The sequence below is a fragment of the Gavia stellata genome, chromosome 13 (assembly GCF_030936135.1).
Source record: "Gavia stellata isolate bGavSte3 chromosome 13, bGavSte3.hap2, whole genome shotgun sequence".
NCBI classification, from domain to species: Eukaryota; Metazoa; Chordata; class Aves; order Gaviiformes; family Gaviidae; genus Gavia; species Gavia stellata.
The window spans coordinates 1,541,193-1,565,001 of record NC_082606.1 but is presented as its reverse complement, the minus strand read 5'-3'; the positions used below and the strand labels follow the sequence as shown (position 1 = coordinate 1,565,001).

At 44.9% G+C, this 23,809-nt stretch overlaps 1 protein-coding gene across 5 annotated transcripts in view; it reads right to left on the bottom strand.

Moving 5' to 3' along the window:
* The window catches only part of CSNK1G1 (casein kinase 1 gamma 1), a 60,705-nt gene that overhangs the window by 23,716 nt on the left and 13,180 nt on the right, over positions 1-23,809 (bottom strand). For all 5 annotated transcript variants that reach the window (XM_059824167.1, XM_059824166.1, XM_009822351.2 and 2 more), the window contains exon 4: positions 3,767-3,918. In XM_059824167.1, the coding sequence (XP_059680150.1) occupies positions 3,767-3,918 (152 nt within the window). The remainder of the gene's footprint in view (positions 1-3,766; positions 3,919-23,809) is intronic.

Below are 23,809 nucleotides of genomic sequence, written 5' to 3'. Positions count from 1 at the left end.
CCAAGTCAGCTCTGCAAAGCCCTAAGATGACTTCTGATTTATGGGCTTTAGGGATACATGTTAGTGAAACATGTTTTTGATTGCCAAGCTTTGCTTCGTTCAGGAACTTCAGCCACTTGATCTATTCAGCTGCAAACGGAGGGTGGAGGAAGCAGTTCCAGTTTGATGCTCTTAGCAGAGCAACATGAAGCATCAGAGATGCACAAGTTACAGGAGTAACAGGAGCTGGAAAACTTCCATCAGGAAAGGAAAACAGAGGACTCCTTCAACGCAGGTTTTCACTGAGAGGTATGAAAGTGCATTAGAGTAAGAGCACTTCTGAGTCTGCTCAAGCTGTGATAAGCTGCTGCCACAGCTCTGAACACGACACACACTTACCAGAAGAACATGCAAGCCTAATGACAAACCTGAGGGCTGTGTGGCTCATTCCCCTGACGAGGTAGACCTTCCTACTGTGTCATCTCATCTGAAAAGATTCCAAAACAGGCTCTCCTTCTTGAAGACTCATTATCATCCAGTCTCTATCTCCCTCAGCCAGGAGAGTCTTCTTGATGTAAAACCATGTTTAAATTCTCCCATAATCACAAGCAATACTCCTTAAAATAATGATGATGTATTTCTTTCTCCTAGTGGGCTTTTCTTTCTTCTAACATCTGTAGAGTTAAAGGATCCACCCGAGTCCTGAGATGCTGCTACCTGTCAAGCTAAGTAAGACCAGCCAAGCACGTAATGCTTATTAAAAAACATCTTTCAGGGATGCCTCGTGTTAAAAATTGACCACCAGACACAAAAAAAGGAGATCAAGTGCCACCACATCGCATTCAAAGTTCCCTAGTTTTAGCACGCAGCACCCATGTAGATGTGTCGGAGATGGGCTGCAGCAGCAGTCAGGCTTAAGGAGGGAGAGGGGAGAGTAGGCAGCTAAATGGGACCTTGAGAGCAGCAGCTGGCTGCTGTCGGGCTGAGCCTGCGGCAGGCAAGGGGCAAGGAACCACACAAACAGCAGAGAAGGGACTGGATGCTCCTAAAGACATAGGGATCATTACATGCAAGTGAGGGGAGAAAGATCTAGGGGAAAAAGGGGTGGACACTGAACATCCCACTAGCTCAGGGCCCCCCTGCTGCCAGTGCTGTTGCACCAACATGTGCAAAAACATCCACGACAGACCTCTCCTTCTCCCCCTTTCCAGAGGGGATCAAGCCCAAGGCAGGAGAGGCAAAGCAAAGATGACTCCCAGCATTGAAGTCATCTCCTGAGAGCTCCCCAAGTCCCACGCTGCAGAGGGTCCTCCCAGATGGGTAGCACTGCTTTACCTTTGGGTGGTCTTCCTGGGCTAAAAAACCCCAATAATTTGATGATATTTTGGTGAGAACCAAACCGGAGCAGCAGTTTTCTGCAATGGCTGAGTTGTCCCTCACTCCCTACATCAGGGCAGGATGCTCCTCTCTCCTGTCTGGGTGGTACGAGGCCATTCACATTTTTGGAAGACCCCCTGGATATTAGGCTTCGTTAACAGGCGTGTCAGGCATCAGAGGAGAGAAACACTACTCGTGCAACGCACTGGATTCTGGCAGTGAAGTCTTAAGTCTCCTCACGCCTGTGATTAGAATTACAGCAGCTTAAACAGGCTTGGCTGGTCAAAAGCAAGAGCAAAACATAATTTATGGAGGCGAACCCACTGAATCTGACTGTTCAACTTTCCTTCTCTGATGTGTCTCTGACACTGGAGCGTGACACAGTGACTGCAATGATTTAGTGTAGGAACTAAGATAAATCCAAGACAATTTCCTCCAAAGCCTCGTGGCTGGAGCGAAAGGTTTTCATTCCAGTTGAGCAGTAAGAGCCAGCCCCTTCAGAAAACACATCTCCGAGGACCAGCTGAGCTCTTCTCCCAGGAAACCTCCCAGGGAAGGAGATGGGGCACACCTGAAGATGCTAAATCGGTCTCCTTAAATGCATACGCTCCAAGCTGGTAACTCATGTAACCTTCTTGAGAAGATTGGAAAGGTCCTAAAACATCTCCCCATGGAAAAAGGAGCAGCACTGCCTGCTCCTTTTGGAGAACATCAACTCCTCCATTTGTGACTGCTTTTTGTGTCCCTCTGCATCACCCTAAGCATCTGTTTTTCAAACTGGTACCAGTGTCTAGATGAGTTGGCAGGCTGGTTGAGGTCACAAGATCAGCAGATGATGCCAGTGAAGACCCTCCAAGTACAGAGCTAATCTGCAACCCTGGGGCTTGGCAAAAGGCAGATGGACACTGCTGTGATAATCTTGATTTCCCCAGCAGTCTCATGGGAATAAATTTACATATTTACATTTTACAACCAAGAGGTCATATAAGCTATATCCAAGGCTTTGCCATCTGATGCCACTTGATTTAATAAGAAACAATACTATAAATTGGTTTTCCACTGATGAAGGAACACTCAAAGCCAATGAAACTAGACAACTCAGCCGCAGGAGGACAACTTCATGAACCCAGTACCAGGCAGGCACTGTTCAAACTTCTGCATCTGTGACCTCAGTTTTCCATTTGAGATTCTGCTGTGGCAAACTTCAGTTTATTTAGAAAGGATTGTGTTCCTCACTCCTTTACCACCTTCTCTTTCCTTCAACACTTCTATCCGCAGATCTGTTAACGTGAATATACAATCCCACCTCTGCTGTGCTGCTTGGGTATCTGCAGACCACAGGTCGAAAACCAGAGAGACAAACTAAAAGGGTAACTCATTGGCCCTACCGGCTTGTGGAAGTTCACTCACCATGTTTAGTACGTTCGGTTTTCACGTTGTCCACTTTTAACGCAAACACAAATCCAAGCTACCACTTTCAACTTGGTTTCCTTTCCTTTTCAGGCAAATTAGAGGCTCTGTGATGCTGCCCATAGATCTGTTATTTTCCAACTGTTAGCCATTTAAACCCATTGGCCAATTTTGACCAAATTTGACTAAGGCAGAGGCCTCGAATGCTGGTATTTTGACTAAGGAGAGGTCAGCTCCCATCGCTGTGAGAGGTTTCAGTCTATGAGCAGCCTGGTAGCACCAAACCAGTAAAACTGGTAGGAGTGTGGGAGGGTGCTGTGCTCCCTGTGTCCTGGGGAGCGGGTAGGAAATGAGATGTTCTGGGGGATGTCCAAACAGAAGGAGGGAGCTGGGGTAGATGCTGGGGCAGGGGCATGTAGGGGACACAGGACGCAAGTCCACAGGAATCTGGCTTCACTGGTTCTGCTACGCAAGGAGCAAGTTTGCTTATAAGTATAATTTGACCTTCCCTTCGTAAGCAAGAGTTTTTCTCAAACCCGAGAAACTTTCTTTTATAAGAAAAATGGAGAGATACTTTTTATCAAGGCCTGTAGTGACAGGACAAGGGGCAACAGTCTTAAACTGAAAGCGGGTAGGTTTAGATTGGACATAGGGAAAAAATTCTTTATGATGAGGGTGGTGAGACATGCGAACAGGTTGCCCAGAGAAACTGAGGATCATTGGAAGTGTTCAAGGTCCGGCTGGACAGGGCTTTGAGCAACCTGATCTAGTGAAAGATACCCTGCCCATGGCAGGAGGGTTGGACTAGATGATCTTTGAATGTCCCTTCCAACCCAAACCATTCTGTGATTCTATGATGGAAGGAGATTCTCTCTCCAACCAACAGACACCCTGAACCTCATGCTGTACCAACCCCATCCTTCAGCTAACCCAGGACTGACATAAACCCAAGTTGGCATCAAGGAAGCTGACGGGCAGAGCCCTGCCCGCTGTTACTCACCAGCTGGATGGCTATCATTAATACCGTCTTCAAAGTGAATGTCCTATCACAGAGGTCAAATAAATCTTCCAAGCTAGGACCAAGCAGCTCTAGTACCATGGCATTGTACTTTCCACACGGTCCGAAGTAATACACCTGGGGAAGCCCTTCAGCTGGAAGAATACGAAAAGAATTGAAATCAGTCAACGGGACAATGTTAATACTCTTCCTCCTGGGTGTAAATCTTTCACCGTGCAGAGCCTTTATTTTTACCTCTCGAATGTCCTTTCTGTTTGATCTTGCCCAGCAAGCAAATTAAGTTTCAGCATGCACTGTGAATGAACTGAAGGCCAAATCAGTGCAGGCTTTGCTCAGCTACACCCTTGAATAGACAAACGTATTTCAAAGCAATAATGCGACCACATGAAAGCATCTAGCTTTGGCAGTGTAAACACTTGGACTTCATGTAAGAAGACATGGAGTTCCCTACATTGCACTTAAGCACCAGGCAGAGTACAATCCCAAACATGGGCTGACACTCCTCTGAGCAGTTAGGAAGATGACAGCCCTTGCAGAAAAGGAGGCAAGTCCAAAATGGGGCTGCTTTTTCAACCAAGTTAATACATAGCAGTCATTTTTCAGCACAACCGTAGACAAAGTTTACTGTTATTATACTCATGAGAAAGGAAAAAAAAAAGTTTTCCTTTAAAAAAGAGCAAAGATTTAAATTTTGACCCATCACCATGTGAAAATAAGCAATCAGTCGTTAAGCATATGTGCAAAGCATTTTGCTAAGTCGCACACAAAACTCTCGACACCCAACTGGTAGGAGTCAGAGCCTACCCTTCCCACCTAACAGCTCAGCAATGGATTTCACAGCACGAGTAGGCAATATTTATACTCAGCTGACAGGGGCTTTTTGCGTGGATTAGCTTTCTGAAAGGCATCAGAGAAGGGAAAAAACCCAGCCTTGGTGTCTGAACACTCGCTGTGCCACACAGCGCTCCTTGAATTACCTTTTAGTCAAAAAGAAAAATCAGACCAGCCCATACAGGGAGGAATTCAGTGCAGGGCTAACTGCAAATTTTTCTAATCAGCATCTAGCACAGGCACTCAGCATCCTGGCATCTGTATCAAGCTGCGTAACACTTTTTTTTTTTTTTTTTTAAATATATTTCCAGTCTACATCTCATAAGCAGTTCCAAAACACAGTGGAATGGTTTTCATTGTGAAATATGGGGTTTTGTCCTATGCCAAAACAACATCTTTGCTTGAATACATGAAGGTACGACTTCCCACTATTCGGTATAAAGGCTCAGTATGGGGAGCACTACTATATACGCAGTCTGTTTTCACAAAGCTGCATGGAAGTCCGTAAATTATACAGCATGGGACCTGGAAGGACAGTGATTATACATTTTATGGCATGTTTTAAGTCAATGCGTATACACACCTATATTCACATAAGAGATCAATATTAACGGTAGCCAAAAATCTCACTAATTTTCAGACACCAGAATTAAATTGCTTGTGAAACTGCACAGTTTTGTATCTGCTCTGTGGCGTGCTCAGGCAGCCTAGCCCAGCACAGGTCAAGGCAGTAAAACAGGGAAACACTAAGGCTGGAGTGTGTCAGAAACATAATAACTTTAAGTCCTACTACAGATTTAGGAAAGCCTCGTTAATCTGCCCGATGGCACTCATCAACTTGCCAACAATCCAATAAATGCGGCGCTGAGATTACTAAAGCTTAAATATTACAGAACTTATGCTCTCAGATATTACTCAAAAAGAACAAAATACAGCTTGACAAAGATTACCGTAGGATGGTTTTAATCTTGTTAACTCACATACTTGGGGAATCATATTAGGTATCAGTCATCCGGACGCATTAATGAGATATTACGGAATATTGCAGGAATTCCCAGTCTAACCGGAGTTTTATGCCCTATGTAGAACATTTACCCAGCCTGGTTTTGGGAGGGTACTGCTGCTAACAGAGCTTCACGTTTTAGGAAGCATTAACAGCAATTAAGTCCTCTAAGAAAACAGGATGGTTTGACGCAGAAGCAATTCAGAAAGCCAAACGATGATGGGATGTGACCCAGGCAGCTCCAAAACATTTTCAAATATCCCAAAACCAACATGAATGATAATTTAATGCCATCAGCTTAGTGTTGAAGGCTTGAAAAACCACAACAGGTCATGAAGAAACTCATTGAGTTTTCAGTAAAATCTGATGAGGACTTACCTACATTACCTCTAATACCAAGATCATCATCTCTATATTTTAGAGAATAATAGAAGAGTAATAGAGAATAATAGAACAGAAGAACGGAATATTCTATGAAAAGTTTAAAACTGAGACCATTATAAATTCAAGATATCCATACAGTGAGTACTTCTACCACAATTTCTACATCAGGATAATAGTCTTAAAAAGCGCAAATCAGGAAGGAAACCACTTGGATTAAGAGTGCTAATTAAGGAATATAGGAGAATAAAATTGCAGAAAGGCTCTTAAGGAAGACGAAGATCCCGTTCCCAGAGCAAGGGGAAAGGAGTACATTTACAGCCTTACTTGGTAAAGAGAGAGCATTGCAATTAAAATTAAATTCCTATTGGGCATAAGAACCAGGAAGATAAATTGCAGTAAGACTCGAAAGATAGGGATTTCATGTTGGGAAGGAAGCAACGCAACTATTTAGTGCTCTCTGGGGTAGTTAGCTTTACCCACTCAAAGCCTTACGAGCCAAGAGCTTGGAGTACCCTTCTCACCTTTAAACCTCAGGAAGGCTCTGCTCTTGGTGGGAACTCCTACAAGGTGAAGCTGTAGCAAAGAACATTAAAAAAAGCATCCTAAGTGCCAGCCTACAGAAGACATTATTAGTTTCAGGCATATTTTTAGGGTTCGATTTTTCTCTGAGGGTTTTCAGCAGCAACGCTGCCAGCTCCGCAGTCAAGAACTTACCTACTGGCTTTGCTAGAATAAAAATGCTGTATCGTATATCTAATTTTCAGACCCAGGATGCATCGCTCACGTATCCTGGACCCAAAGGAGCATCACTGACAAGCCCTGAGGAGCCTCCCAGCCCAAGCCAGGGCTCCTCAGCTCCACACTAGTTACTGAAATAAAGTTACAAGGGACACGGGGTAATGCACCCTCAGCTCACTGAAACACAAGTCAACGTTTAGCATCTTTTTATGAAGGGGCAAAGCCCAAAAAAGAAGTTGTAAGCTTGATGTAAATATTAAAGGGTGGCTGTTGCCTGCAGGATCCAAGCAGGCAGATGAGGCCAGATGATTTCAGGGTGGTTCTCTGCAAAGTTGAGATACAGGCATCTCTGGACCCTTTCTTCTTATGAACAGTAAAAAGGGGCAGCCTAAGAAAATCTGCATAAATTTTTATTTAATCACGGTCCATCTGCATAATTCATAACGTAACTTGGCTCTATTTCAGCAACAAGCATCGTGTCCTGGTGCCGCCGAGTCCATTGCCATGGTGAACCACAGGTACTCCACAAATATCACCCATAGATCTGTAAATACTTAAGAAGGATGTTGCCAACAAAAGAGATTGATTGAGCAAAAAGAATCTTTTATCTGGGCAGTCGAACTTGAGGTTTTTAATGGCGAGCAATTGTGTCGGCAGAGGACTGAAAAGGTCAAGCAAAGCCACGGTGCTGTGAAGCAGTCTGTTCTAAATGAGCAGTTCTGGATTCAAGAGTGCAGGATGAAAAGCCACAGGCAGAGCAGAGGTGTCATCTTGAGGATTCAAAGGCACAGCTCAAGACTTGAAATACAAATCGTGATCAGTTTAACGCAATTAATGTATGAAATCACACCTAAACTAGGAATTGCTCCATGGCATTAAACAAAACCAACACATTAAGGGAAGAAAATCCAGGCACAACACGTGCAGGTTCTCCTTTGGAGAGAAAGCAGCCTATTATAGTGGAGGCTGCTGCAAGCAGAAATCATCTGAATTTGCTTAACAGCTTCCGTCTTGCTGCTGAGTGATTTGGCCTGACTACATGTAAAAAAAGGCCTCACTCCACCCCTGCTCTCATGGAAAGTTTATCACCCCAATAAACACAGGCTGATCACTGTACTGGAATCCACAGGCAAATTCTGCTCTTTCAGCAGTGCAATATCTTGGAAAAAATTCAAGCTGAGCACAGCGAAAACCTAGCATAGCACTTCGGAGATTAAAGCGTCGTGGCTGGAATGAGAGCAAATGCAGACATCAAAGCTAAAACTTAAGATTGTTTCCACAGCGCTCATGTGCAGCCACATGATTCTGGCCTCGGGTTTCTCGAGATGCTAAAACTCTCACTGCTCCTGCGGGCTGCCACCGAAAGGGAATGTCCCATCCTCACTCCACCCTCACCCGTCCCACCGCCTCCCTGTGCTCTCATGGCCGAGGAATAAGTTGGATCAACCCCCACAAAAGGTTGGTGTTTGCTTGAGCTTGAATGCAAGAATGGGAACAGTAACAAACAGCGGCACCGCTGCTCTTGGAGAGAACTTCATTTGAGCTGGATTAACACCAGGGAACTACACCTTTCAGCAAAATTCCATCTCAAGATCAAGCATCCTGGCCGATTCAAGTAGTGCTGTCTTGCTGCCACATGCTTTATAGCACGACTAACGGCCCTAGTAACTTGTCAGACATCCAGCATACTCCAACAATCCACGTTAGTCCAGGCATCAGATGTACAAGTCATACAGACAGTCCAAAGCCATTTCCAGGATTGGTTATGAAATGGCGACTGGCAGGGAGACGCCAATCAAAGGTTATGCCCCAGGGAAATCTGATTTTGCAGCATCTGCCCCACGTGGAAGGCACAGAAAGCGGAAACCATCTGCTGCAGCAGAGAATACGTACTGATGCTCTGTATATGAGCATCATGAGAGGCTATGAATAAACCTCATGCAACAACGAGCAGCCCAAAATACACCCAAGAAGAGATGAGGTAGCAAGTGCAGGAAGCTACACGTGGCACCTACATCAGTGAAGGCGCAAAAGCCAAGTCCCCATACATCAGATTGCCAGGAGGCAACCACAACTTGTGAAAAGTGAACAATACTGGCAGCTTCTGAATCACCGATTTTTTTTGCTCCCATGGGAAACTGGTTTCCACTGCCCTTAGATGTGGTGTGGCCAAATAAAGAGAAGCTGACGTCTTCAATTTCAAGAAGAAGAATTACAGAAGAATTTCTTAACCTCTCTTCATACAGGCTTCAAAGCTGAGCTCTATTGCAGAGGGGAGACACTCCTGAGGAACCCCAAATTAGATACCCACAACCAGAGGGAGGGGGGAGCAATCCCATGTCAAAAGAATGCCTGATGCTCGATGCAAAAACATACACTACGCGAACAGCAAGAAGTATTCTTCATAGAAATGGATGCAGAGACACGACAGCAGTATTAGTGCACAGAAAGTTCTGCGCAATTTTAAAGCAGCACTGATGAATGGGACGTAGATTGTCACAAAATTCTCATTCAGAGCAGAAAGTTTATTTTTACAAATCACAGAACACAAAATTACACGATAAACAGCATAAATAGCAACTGTGTGAGAGTCGAACATCTATAGCTAAAATTAAACATGTTCCAAACAAATTAAACAAATTGCTTTAGAGTAGTCAACCCATTTAAGCTGATTACACTAATGAGGATCTACCCTTCTCTTAATATTCAAATCGGAATAAAATCCTGGCTGAAACAGAAGCTTTGCTATCAGCGTCGACTGGGCCCAGATCTCATCTTTTAACCTCCTAAAACATGCCCCATGATAGTGGGTATCTTAAATCTACCCAAATACGTTGGTTAACGGGTTACGTCTATGAGCTGGAATTAAAAAGTCTCGTTCTGGCCTTCAGGTTTCTGAATAACCTGCTTCAAAAATAGAAAGAGGGAAGAAAAGTTCAGATAGGCTCATTACTTGTAATAAAGTTAGCCTAAAGATCTTTCAAATATTTGATCGCACACATTTCGGAGATGTCTTATTTCAAAGCAGAACTACAAAAGCTTTTCAGCACAGCCCTTCACCTTCAACCGTAACTGGAGGAGTTTGGGGAAGGACAGAGATTTTGGGTGATTGAGAATATTTTCTCTTGTTTGTTATAAGAAAACACCCAGAAGTCGAGATGCAAAGGAAAACAAGCAGAAAATGCAATTTCTGACTCTAGCACCAACTCACTTGCTGTTGCATCGCAGGCAGAAAAGGGAGTGATGGCACAGGGTCCGCCACAATCTTGCCAATCGCTCCAAGACTTTACAAACCTTGAACTGACATTAGATTAGGGAAACAACCTAGAAACAGTAAGCCGATCCAACACGCACACAAAAATATCAACGTACAGAAGAGGGGCCAGAGCACCACTGTGACTCAGCGGTGACTGCAGTCAGAGGATGGGTAGGCACTGTGGCGGCTCCCTTCCCACCGCTCTCACGCAGATCACAGAGATGACCAACCTGCTTGGGAATCACAAGTGTTTTCAGCCCACTTTATGACTATAAAGCTCCTGGATAATTTCCTTGCTCTCCTGAGCTTTGACACTCTGGTTTCAGAGCCCACAATTTACCTTTAGTTCTCTCTCACTCATCTGAACAGGGTGAAGAGGAACTGGACCTGTCCAGAGCATCTGGCAGCATCCCACCATCTCCTGCCTGCTTCCCCGCGATGCTGCCTGGGAGGCAGCTGGGTCACCGTTGGCTTTGGCTTCTCTGGGAGAAGGGGGACTCAGCAGAGCATGGCTTAGCAAGAACCAGGCCCAGCTGCTCCTCTCCCTTGCCCAAAGCCCAGCAAGGAAAGCAGCAGAGAGGGCTGTCGCAGTAGCCACCTCCTCAAACCTCGACTGGCCATTGTGCTGGCTTTCTTTGCTCCCAGCCCCATTTATTCCAGATATCTCCTCTGTAACTGCTCACCCTATTCTAGATGGCTTCTCAGCAGCCCTTTTACAGCGTCGTTATGAGCTCCTCTTATTCATGTTCCTGCCGAACATCTTCCTGCTCTGTTTGCTCCAACTGTTGCCAGACACTCGGCTCTCCCCTGCCAGCTTTTTACATCTTCTTCCTGCTTCAGTTGGACAATGAATCATCTGCCTTCTAGCACATGCTAAATGCTCCAACGTCGCTGCCCAGCAGGAGTAGCTGTGGCAGGACTTTCCGCTTCAGCCCATCAGCGGACAAGAAGGGTGCAGAGTCGCTGCTGAGAGGGAGGAGAGGCAGAGCAAAGCGCTTCCCCTGCCCTTGGACGTGGAAGAGACATAGCTCAAACACTCTCTGAACCCAAGAGGTACTTGGAAATAAAGCAAGGGAGAACGTCACAAGTTAGATCAATACCTTCTCCCCGATGACCGCAGAGCAAGCTGAGCTTTTAATGGGAGGAGATGACACTCGGCACACAACTGTACAACAGTTGTGTACAAGCCATGAGTAGACAGAGCTACTCTCATGTCCAACGAGTTTGCCAGTAAAGCGTGGCTTCCACGCAGACCCCAAGACTCCAGCTTCACTCCAGAAACCCAGCATCGCTCCAGAAACCCAGCATATTTTGTGCATCTTCTCAGGGTACGCAGGATGTATTGAATCCCTGCTGTGTTTTGAGTAGCTCGTTAGTATTTGAATCTACAAAAAAAAGGTACGGGAAAAGGAACAGAAGAAAAACAGACATGGGAAGGACAGAAGGAAGAACATATTTGTTCTTGCTGCTGGTAAAAATCCAAACAATTTGATTTTTACTTCAGTTGCAGAAAAACAATTTTCACGATCGTTGTGTTATTAAAATGGGGTGGCATTTCATCTTCCTTGAGTTGTACAAGCTGTTTTCCTGATATCATGACTTGACTCTATTAAACAACTCCTCACATACACAAAGAAAACAGCAGTTTCAGAGAGGGTACCAAGAGGACGTTCACATTTGTATTCATAAAAATGATAAAAGATTGGGAGGAGAATCAGCCCTAGCTGGAAAGGCTAAGGTGCAGGAAGACTTTCAAAATCTGGGAAATTTACCCAGAAACACCCATTCACAGGCAGTTTTTTAGCTGTGGTGAGTAAACTACAGTGAAGTGAAATTGTTTCAATTTTTGACAAAGACAAAAGAATAAAGCACAACACAATAAATTGCTTTTTTGGCAAGTTTCGGGAGACTGAATTCACATTTCTAGGGCTCAAGGGAAATGACTGCACTCAAATCTCCACATTACCGTTGGATTTTATATCAATATACCCTTTGCAACAATCTCTTGTTCCAGTGACGATGGCAGCTGGCACGTAAGAAAACACCTTAAGAAAAGAATCAAAACAGTATATAATTTTAGAAAAGTTATTTTAAACCAACCCAAAAAGTTCTAACTTAAGTTCTAGCTTCATTATCTACCTTTTCCCACACACCTGCGATACAAGGACAAGGGTGTAAGAAAATACCAAAAGGTTTTGTTTCACATAATTATTCCTGCTTTGCTTTCTGGGTTTCTTTGAGCACTCAGCGGAGCCCGTGTTTCTGCTGAAAGGCGCGAGAAGCTGCGGTGCTGCAGTTTTTTTAACTTCTTGCGGGTTAAGTCAGGGGTTACAGCAGCCTACTGAAGGCAATGGGATTTGCCCAAAAAGCTCTTGTATAATTAAAATACAGCCACATCGTGAAACAGCTCCCCAGGCTGCTTTTCCACCTCCAAGCACGGCTTAACGGTTTGAAGGCGTACGTCACTCTGCACATTGACTCCACGCTGTTCAACCAGCCAGGCGCTACCGGCAGCCTTCGCAGCTGGGATCACAGCTCCTGCGTGATGGACCTAGCAAGAAAGACGTGGCCTCCTGCTCCTGCTGCGCTGCAGGTCACCGCATCGGGTGAGTTTTACCCATCAGTGCAAAGTCAGATCACACCTGCGATGCCCGACTCAGTTCTGCTGGTTAATACCAAAGAGAAATTGTTTCCTGTTCAGTTTTCCTTGGCTGTGCAGTTATTGCATTGGGTCAGCTCTGCCTGCAGAAAGGGGATTAAGTAGCAGGTTTCAGCTTCTGTGTTTTAACCAGATAACAGAGAGGTTGAGATGACTAAGGGTATGCTCTGTGATTGCATTTTTTTCCTTTGAGAACAAGTTATGCACGTTAATTACATTACAGGTATGATCTACAGGAAGCTTAAGAAAAATCAGAACTTCTCAGTTCCAAGAGAGTGCTCAGCAGCACACAAATTTAACTCCAGAAGCACTGCCAAGGAAGAGGCTACTTCTTGGCAGATGAAAACTGCTAAGAAAGCAGCAATAATAAAAGACTTCTGCTGAATTGCTCCTCTGCTGTCCAGAGAAACATTTTGATTTGATCACACCAAGTCCCAGGTGGCCCCTGCCCTTCATCAGCTCATCTCCATTGGAGACTGTCGGCTGGAGGCAGAGCTCTTACCGGCTCCCTACTTCCTCCCCATCCACACGCCAAAAATCTATAGCGCGAGTTAAGTGATACTTCAAGCTTACAGCCTGCCGGCCAGCTACAAAATAGGGTAAAACTACCATGATGATAATGCAGAGGGAATTTGACAGCTTGAATTACAGTTCAGCTGCAACCCACGTCTCTGTGCAGCGACCAGGAGTCGTTCTAGCCAGGACTGCACAGCAACATAAGGCAAAACTGGCACGTACAGGCAGTATTGTCATTGATCCAATGGCATTTGGGTCTTGGGTGACAGATCAGACTGGTCCAATTTAGCCGGACAAAGCAGACAACGGCATCAGACACGCAGCCTCTGCTTTGGGTGCTCAGGAGTAAAGTGATGCTCGGCCACGCTCAGGCAGCTGAAGCCGACCAGTTTCTGCACGCCAGACTGTGGTGGGACAATCCCGGCAGCATTTCTGGCAGCACAACCCTACAGGCCATCCCCCAGCTGCACTAAGACCTGCTTGCAAAGCCGTGGGTGCAGCTTGGCCCCACAAAACTCATGCTGGTCCTACTGGGAGGGCGGCTTGAGAGCAGGAATGCTTTGTGCTGCCATCAACGCTGCTTTAGCATCAGTGCAGGACCCAACAGGAGGACTGATTAAAAAGCCACAAGATGAACATTTGCTCCTGCAATAGCATCAAACTAGCAAGTGATGGATGCTGAGAGTCAAACACATGTAAACTCTCCACCACAAGTCAAGAGATTGGCATTCATCAGTTCTGTAACTATTGTAGTTTTTGAGGAAAAAAAGGGATTTTTCAGATTAGTAGGAAAGTGTTACCCACATGGTCCTTCCAGCCTGATGGAAAACCTCCCACTCCCTCTTATCACAGGAGAACCTCCTGCAAAACAGAAGTTCAGAGGCGCTAAGTAAGATACTACCTCCAGATATCATCTCTTTGTTTCACCTTAAGATAGCTGAGTACGAGCAGGTAGGAACAGAGTTTTGAAGGAAAAATTGCCACTTTCAGACACAAAAACTATTACAAAACTGCAAGTCTCCATCCAAGGCAGAGCTTGCTGAAAAGTTCTTCTGGCATAGCTGGATCCATTACAGATTCAGGCCAGAGTCTACGGCTTAACTTTTAGAGATGGGAGGAGGTTTTTGAATAGCAGGCAGGGCACAGCTCAGAAATGCAAACTCCAAACCCATTTAATAGCCAGTCTGGGGGGCGGGCAGCCCTACGTACCAGAATGTCGCTTGCGTCAAACCTCCCCGGCACAGCTCAAACGTTTCTCTCTTTAAGGTGAGGAGCACCTTAAAAACCTTCAGTATGCTTAGGATGCTTCTGGTGCTTAGGAAGCACAAACATATGAAAGAGATCCCACTAAATCAGACACCCACCTTCCAAAAGGGAACCGGCTTTGTTTGAAATCGAGGCAGTACTCAACACCTGACACATCAGCCCTCCAGAAAATGAATCGACTTTTATAGCTGTAGACCTCAATTAGCTTCTAAGCGCAGCGTTCCGACAGCTTGAAAAAATTTCATAAAAGGGCTAGGAAAGGGGGACAAGCAGAACAGCAAGGCTAACTGGTTGCTACATCCTTATTAATTATCGTGGCCCTAATTGCCATACTGGGTTTTCCATTCAATGTAAATATAAATTCCAAAGTTTGTCTTGAAACATGGAGTATTTTCATCTCCTCACTCAAATGGCTGAGGCACTCAAAGTCCCAAGCACAACCTGGGCCGCTAGCAAGCATGAGATATTTCAGCTCAGGGTTTGCTAGAAAGCACCAGAAACAGCACAGAGACCTTCACGATTAAATGGCCCGTCCCTCTCCTCAAGTCCAGCTGGATCCTTACAGCAGTGGGGCCAGCGGCACATCACACAACCCGCTCTTAGTAGACATTGCTGTCTATCAGAAGATCCCAACGGAGCATCTGGGATGACTCAGATGAGTACGACTGCTACAGATTTATGACCACCGTTGCAGGGCATGTCAGGCTTCAAGGAAAAGTGTCTCCAGGAAAGGCATTTTTCAGCTTCCCAGCATCCCGCCATTCCCCTGCGCACGCTGCCCAGTGTCGCTGGATTTTGATTTGTGATTACTGCAATGAGTACCGGAAGAGTAAGAGATGCATGAGGACTTTTCAAAATGTAAAAAGGAAACTGCCCTAATCTCATATTCAAATATTAATGGCCTCGCTTTAAAAGCATCTGATAGCTTCCAATTGACAAAGTCTAAATTTAGCCCAAGGAAGTCAAAACTTCTGATGTTAAAAGAGATGCTGAAATGCGCACGTTCAGGAAGCCCTTCCTAACAAGGGAACTGCCATGTTAAAAAAAATCCAAATATTTTTAGACAGTAAAATACTGTTCTCCAGAGATCAACAGCAAGCCGGTTTTGAAAGCAGGCAGGCTTTAACTGGGCGTGTTACAGTAATCCACTACATTTTATTTTGCAATTCAAAAACTCTGAAGTCAGAGATCCCTCAAGTTCAAAAGTTCGTTGGACTACCCTGACTTTATAATGAAGCTGCTGATCACCGTTCTTTCAGGGTGCAGCAAAGTCTGAGGGACCTCCACCTGTGTTGCACTTTTTGTTTAAAAAGGCCATTTGCAGATGAATGAAAGCATGTCTCCTTGCTGAGCCATCTCAAACCTATTGCCAATGGTATGTTTCTTTGCAAGATTTGAGAGTGAAGGGAGAAGAGTTTTTCCTCGCTGTTAGAAAATTAACTCAACAGCTTAAAATGAGCGCTAGGGTCTATCGCAGGGATCTGAAGTAGGGAAATGATTAAATATGAGATGTGATCCAAACGCGCTTTCCATGCAAATGGATGTCAGTTTTATATCATCTTGCACAGATAAGTCACTTATTAAATACTTATAGTAACTGAACACTTACAGTCTAAAATATTTCCAAATATTTCAAAGAAAGAGACTGCAGCACTCAGCCAGAGTGGTGTAGCGTGACAGCTATGAAGAAACCTTTCCATACAATGAAGCAGGACACAAACGTACTCAGGCGATGGCCACGTGTCACTCCACGCCAGTGCAAACCCACTTGGGGCGCAGAAGGGCAATCCCCACCCAGCAGCTCTCTCCTGGTCCAAACCAGCACCTCGCTGTGGGGTGAGTTGCTGGCTCAACTCCCGGCCACAGCAGTGTTTCCATCAAGGTGACAAATACGAGTGGGATTTCTGAAGATTAAAGCAACCACAGCAATGGCTAATGTGTACGTTCGCACTCCTTAATTAAAACAGGGGTGTAGACACCTTGCACTAACCCTCACTTACGTGGCCTCGAGTTACTCCAGCTCCCTTGGGGAAAAGCGTTGCACACAGGGAGTTCCCCAGAAAACAGCTGGTATTGGCAGCATGCTCCACCATGGTGACTTGTTTACATCCATCCGTATAACAAGTCTTACTGAAATGACCCCTACCTAATTGCTACGTGAATGACAGCATTGTGCAACCGGCATGGAAAGAATTTCTTTATAAAGGACACTGGTATGTACAAAGCATGCAGCAGGTCATGAGTAAAGCAAGAGCAACACAGAATGAGAAAAACGTGCTCAACGTAGGCAATCCCAAAAAGCTAACTTCATACGCAGTATGGAGTAGCAGACAGCTCAGCTACATTGAAAAATATATATGCAAATATTGACTAGACTATGTAAAAGGCTCCGTTATTTATACCACCTTGGTTTCCCTTGGTCCTACTTCCTGACAAGTAAACAGACTGCTTCACTCCAGCGAGTTGTGCAACAGAAAGAGGTCCAAAAGTAAACACACAGACTCCATACTTCATTAGAGGTGAACTTGTTTACAGAGCAAGAATTAAAACAAAACCACAGAATCCGTCGATATTCTATATGTAACGACATACCCCTCCCTGACTCAGTATATTCTGCTCGTACGTTGTGACTCATCTGTTGCGTGGGCTGGGGAGAGCAGAGATCTTCTCCGTTTCCTGGGATTCTCCAGCGTAGACTCTTCTCCTGCTTTCCACCACGACACCGTAGAGGCTCATTATGTTTGACATCCACTTGCCAATGTCTCCTACCCATCCTGGGGATGAGCGCTGGCTACAGAGCTATTGCATGAAACTCTGAGCATGTTGACACCGAACTGCTATGAATCACATGTGCCAAGGTGGGATTGCAAAGGAGTGGGGGAAGGTGTGACTCATCTGCCAGCTGATATAAAAATAAACTACTACTGAATCAAAAACGCATGACTTCTTCACACTATGTGCACAGGCAGAAGCTATCACTATGTGGGAACTCGATCATCAGCTCAGCGCAGCCAAAAAAAACCTGAAAATAAGCAGTACTCCATTTTACTTTCCAAAGGCAAAGCTTAAAGGGAAGGCATTACGTATGGCGTTAACAACCACAGGGGAGAGATGCCAGAGATGCTTTGAAATGTAGTAACAACAAAAAAAATAATCATTCCTGTACATCTACTGGTCACTGCTGGAAAGCCAATACTTCCCAGGACCACGGTGAATTATTTATGTGCGTGGAAGCACAAGATTAAAGAGCAGTTTCGTGATTGCGTGGAGACGTTTTTCAGCCATGGTCACGTCCTGAGCGAGAAGAACTGGGATCAGAGTGATACAGTAATGGTCATGCAGCAGTGGGCTCCCTGTCCTCGAGAAAAGGCTTAGCGTTCAGGGGACAAACATACTTTGGGAAAAAAAAAAGTAGTTACAGCTTTGCAAGTATACAACAACACAGCAGACATGTTTGTCTCATCTTCTCAGCAAAGCAAGGCTTATAGAAAGAGAGAAGTCTTTTTTCCCCCCTCCAACCAGCACGGCTGGAGAGAAAAAAAAAAAAAAGCTTTTGGACAAAGCTCATCTTAAAGTCTCAGCATTTGGCTTCCATTTCCGTTGGGAGGCTCTGCAGACACGGATACGTGAGCTCGACTGGATGTGACAGCAGCTGGATGAGGAGAGGCAACAGCTTTATGGCTGCGCTGGCAGGTGCCTGCAGCATCCAGCCATCCTCCTGCAGCACTTTAAGTGACGCGGAGCGGCTCTGTGAGCTCTGCTGCCACGTCCAGGGGACAGGGCAGCCCAGCGCCCCGGCGTGCAGACAGCTTTGTCACGCTTCTCTTCCCTGGCACACAACAGCTTTCTAGAAGTGTTCATGAACAGCGTCTTTGGTGTCCCTTTGGCAAAGGGATGTTAAACACTTAGCAGACGAGAGATGTGCTTATGGCACTAAGTAATGATACAGAGGTTCCTACAGAAGGAAATACAGCAGTGTCTTAACTTTAAAAGACTTCACAAATTTAAAACCCATTTAAAGCGTTTTCTACTAGAGCTGAGAGCAGTAGGATCCACCTTTCACACTCCAGGCTGGAGCAGCACTGCACACAACAACCCCCATTGTCAGCCCAGATCCTGATCAGAGCAGTTAGTCAACAGGACAGGCCAGTATCTCCATACCAGCGTATGCAGAAGGACGTGTAGGAGCTGCAGCAGATTGCAGCCAAAAATCCAAATGATGGGATGGGCAGAGATAAAAGCACTGCTGTGTACTCCTGTATGTCCACATTACGCACGGGAAAGAGCAGCTCAAGCCAAAAGGCTGCTGAAGAGTGAGAAACTGAGGCTGGGAAATACGGACACTGCTTGCTGATAAAAGATGAGTTTCCAGTAAAAACTTTGGAAGAGATGTTTCCCCTGTGAAGTCTGTAGGAGAGTTTAACTTGAAGGAAAGATGAGAATCTGGAATCAGCCTTAAAACAAAAAGACCATTTCTGCTGAAGGTCCTCAAACCAGGTCAATAAGCAAGAGCAGCCCACAAGACAAAGCCAATGCAATCGCTAAGACCTTAGCGTGCCACCAGCAGGACCCAGCTGCTGAAGGTGGCCCAGTGGGCCTGACAGGGCTCCTGCAAGCTGTGTGGACTGTTTTATTCATCCCAAACCAAGTAGGAGGGTCCTGGGATGCTGCTGGGTGAGCAGGGGGCAGTTCGAGCAAAGCAAAAGCTTTGCCTTTTGGTACACCGCCCAGGAAACGCAACCATCTCAGGAGCTAGGAGCTGGCTCTGTTTGACCATGGTCAAAGTAACTCAGTTTTGCTCTACCAACAGCAGCTTCTCCACCCCAATACTTAAGGGGAACCAGACACTCAAAAATCAGCCTGCGGTGGGGAGGAAGCTTCTCCACTCATCATCCTGCAAGCTGCAGGGCCTGATTATTCAAGATTTATGAATGATAAGAAGCCGAGCCTTTACTCCACAAACTTCACGTACAGGGGACAAATGACATCCTCAAGTGACTGATCCAACACTGGAGACATTCCGGAGTCTTGAACTGCTTCTGGCAGCCCAAGGAGATGTAAAAGCATCCAGTCAAGTCAGAGGGGGAGCTCCTCTTGTCCGCAAGGTATAGAACCAGTAGATTTAAGTAGCTGTATGAAGCCGCAGAGCAAGGGGAAGCCCAGCAGCTGAGGAACCAGTCTTGAGGAAGAAGGGAACACCTGGAACAGTCAGTTCTCAAAGAGGGTTATAGAGCAAGAGGCTAATTTTGGGGAACACCCAAATGACACTCGGACTTCTTGTGGAAAGCTGTGCTGCTCACGTTCACGCATAGGTAGCTACTACCCAGCAAGAAAAAATTTAGGACTGACATGCACAGATCATGCCACCACCAGTGAAATGAGATCCTGGGGATGGCCCAGGCCAGGATGAATTTTCTGTGTCAGGATGTCCGTGCACGTTCAGATGGACTTTATGACAAAGAGCAACCCCGGAACAGTTCAGTATGACACCAGCATCTTACAGGATTGATGACAAAGCAACACAACTAGTTTGCACAGAGATTGTTAAAACTACTCCAATTATCTTGGTCAGCAAATGGATCGCATCCCAGACTACCTAAACCCTAAAGGAATTCTCGTCCTTTCCTGAGACACCCTACAGATTGACCATCAGGTCTTTGACTCCGTGCCTGCGGTTTGTTTTTTTTTTTTTTTTTTGTTTCACTGCCTACATTAAGGTAAAGCAGTCATATGCTATTTTAGGTTATTAAATATTTAATTGCACAGTGAGACAGAAGAAACCAGCAGATGGTCACTGTGCAGCAGGCCCTTGCCTCCCCTTTTGGGGGGGTAGAAAAGTTCAAGGAAGAATCATGAAAACTATAAGCAAACATCCCTTCATTTAGAGGGGCAAGGTAGGAAATTATAGGGGAGCTATTAGTTCCTCTTACTACAGGGAGGCACTGAAACATCAGAGATAGCATCAATTCTGGCAGAAGCACATCAGAGACGCCTGTTAGTTGGTTCTTCTGACCCAGGACTATCTCGATTAGCTACTTCGGAATCCATTTGATATATCCACTGGTATTGAGCTATTCTGAGAAGTACCAGAAAGAGCTACATCCATACAGTCTAGATCCCGTTATCAAACTTTTCGCTGCTCCAGTGTATCTTAATCTAGTGTGAAATATGTCTTGAGATGTATGAGACACAAGGAATCCAGTCTTCTCCTCAGCTAATCCAAGCTGAGTAGCGATCTTCTGCTGAATCACGTGGCAGATGAAGAAGCTGGTGCTGATGGGAGGTAACAGATACAACTTCAGTGCCTTGTCAGAAAGTCTTTAAACATCGATGCTGACGGAGCATGCGGTACAGGAAGCCACAGAGTAGCTGCAAAAGGAGGAGGCAGCTACCACACAACTGTGCTGTGTCCTCCGTTCACACAGAAACATCTCAAACAGAAGCTCATCCCAGGAATTAACTTTTGACAGAGCCATGGATTATTGGGTTACTTGCTACTCTGTTTAACTACACCAAGGAAGACGCAAAACTAGACCGAATAGCTTAAAAAAAAAGACTAATTTAATTAGTTTTTGATGATGGCAACAAGTAAAGCAGGTAACAAATACCGACATGCATCCTTCAAGCATTGAACTGTAGAATCGTTGTAAAATTTTGGGGCAAAAGCCCCTGAAAAGTATTCTGTGCAATATACTGCAGGACCAGACTCCAAAGGCAGCATTACAGAGCTAGTTGCAAATTTCTCTCCAAAAGTAGCACTTGTCCTACCAGAGCGATTGAGCACTTTGTACCTCCTTAACAACATTGGTTGGACTTCTTCAGGGGTTTTGGTGCACAAAACCTTTAAGCTCCTGGGTTTGGAGGTTGCGCTTCTCGATCTGGTACGTTGCAAGCAAGTCATGACCAAGCTTTCTGCACTCTTTAGCATCCAAGACCACTCTCCTGGAAGGCCGACTGCCACAAAACGCTTCCCTTCAGGCTTGGCTATGCTGGTGTGCTAGTCCCAACTTCAGGTGGACACATCCAGTCACATACCAGAGATGAACCATCTTTTTGACCTACACAAAGACATTCTAAAGGTTCCTACTTGATCCATGGTAAGCTGGTCCCTCCCAACCTAAGTTTTCCTATGATTAGTATCCAAGAGTAATATACTTTATAAATGTTTATTCTGAACATTCAGGAAAAAGGAAATCACCATTAAAATCGTTCTCATTAGGAAAAAGACCATTTTTCTCCAAATGCTGCAGGTGATGACAATTTTGACTTCTCAGAGACGCTGCTCACTGAGACCATCTGGTTGTACATACAGCTGAACGCAGCAGTTGTGCTAACAAAAGGACCACGCTGCGACTGCGGTGTTACAGCAATGCTTTTACTAGTCTTACTTTTTAGGCTAACAGTGGGAGGCTTGCAGTCAGCCACGTTATTTGGCAAGATTAATTGGCTAATTTATTGAACAGTATGTCACACGCAACACTACTGTTGTTCTCATCTGAGTCATACGCACCATGGGTTTGGACACTTTTCGTCTTCATTTGGCGAGTCTACGATATTTTCAAGTAACCAGTCCTGCTTACTGGAAGTTCAAGTCTGTTTGAGCAGTTGAAGTTTTTAAGCAAGGACCGTTAAGGGGAGCCTGACATTAACAACATGACTGAGAACAGACCTATCTATTTCCCCAAAGTCGGCACGTATTTAGCACCAATCTCTTTTTACAGACAGACGGTCTTCCCCTAATTCTCAGCGTGGCGTGCAGACACCAAGTGAAGACTCCCTGGTCCTGGCAGTCTGACTCCACCAAGATTTATTTTGTTCGGCTTCCAAGTTTCATGGAGAGACCAGAGACGTGGCTCACATCCTCCACCGAGGTCCTGGCCTATTTCCAGTTGTTTTAGCAAAACTGTAGCACAAGAGCTTCTAATGGCATTCAACAGATTATCAGAGCTGGTTTTGCGATGCCCGTGGGACCACAGAGAGAGAGAAATAAAAGTCCTGTTGTTCATGAGGCTTCTCAACAGTCTCTTGACAAATACTGGCAAAAAGGCTTGAGATGACAGTCATCCCCCCCCTAGAATGAAGGGAAGAGAGATCTTGAAGGCAAGATCTCCATATCTGATGGCGGCACACTCAGAAATACTTCCATTAGCATGCACAGAATCAGATAGGGCAGAAACGCCCTGCGTAGGTGAAAAAGTGTTGTAAGATGAAAAGTTTAAATTCTTTAGGAACAGGAGAAAACCCAATACTTAATCTAAACAAAAGCCAAGCCCTCAACATTTGATCAGTTTTAAAATTCATCAGTAATGTCTTTAAAGAATGATAGAAAGCCAACAGGTGTAGAAAAAGCAGATTGGGATTCATCCACGTGTCATGAGAGACATTCGCTGGGTTATCACAGAGATGGCCAGCATCAACTGAACTCAAGTAGGGAGCGAAGAGCAGAATTAAGTGTCTGTCTTATTCTATGAACCTACATTTGGTTTATTTACTACACAGGCTCCAGCAGAAACGCCCAAAGTCTCAAAAGCACAGGTAACTGGAATTAAGTGACAACATTAACCTATCAGGAGCTTTGTGCACAGTATCAGATGCTACCACCAGAATACAAAATACATAGAAAAGAGCACCTTATTTCAGTAGACAAGTCCTGTTTAAAAAAAATAACAATATTTTAGTGTTTCCAATAGTGACAACTTACTTGGTTCCCACATCTCAGATTTTGCATCCTATAAGGAGCAAAGAAGCCACAAAATGTAGAGTGCAATAGCACCCAGACTCCAGAAGAGGTGCTACACAAAATTAAGGAAACTGATTAGAAAAATTAATTGGAACAAGCAAAAAGGAAAAATGCAGGACAACTGCTCAGTTACTGCATATTATGAGCTCAGAGCAGATACATCTTCCACTCTGTTCAACTTAGTATTTTGGTAATATGAGAGCACATCCTCTGCAAGTAGAAGTTAGGTCCATCCAGGGAAAACACAAAAACTAAAATCAAAAGTGTAAAAAAAAAAAAATTACAGTAATGTAGGAAACTTGCCAAAACCCAAGGTCAATATATGAAGAGAAGGTCTTTGCTTCAGAGAGACTTCCTCATGCAGTGGGCAGTCAAGGCTGTGGAAATCCTTGGCATGGGAAACAGCATATGCTAGAAATTTATATAGGTTTAAAAAGCAACCATAAATTCAGGGAAGAAAAATCCAAACACTATTAGACACAAGCTCAAGCCCTATATTAGGGAAATCAGAGAGCTTGCCAGGAAAAAAAATTAAAAATAAAAACCACCTTTGGCTTACCCTGTGATATTCTTCTCATATTTGCTGTAGACTATTGTCACACAGAGGATACTGAGCTCATGGGCTTTTGGAC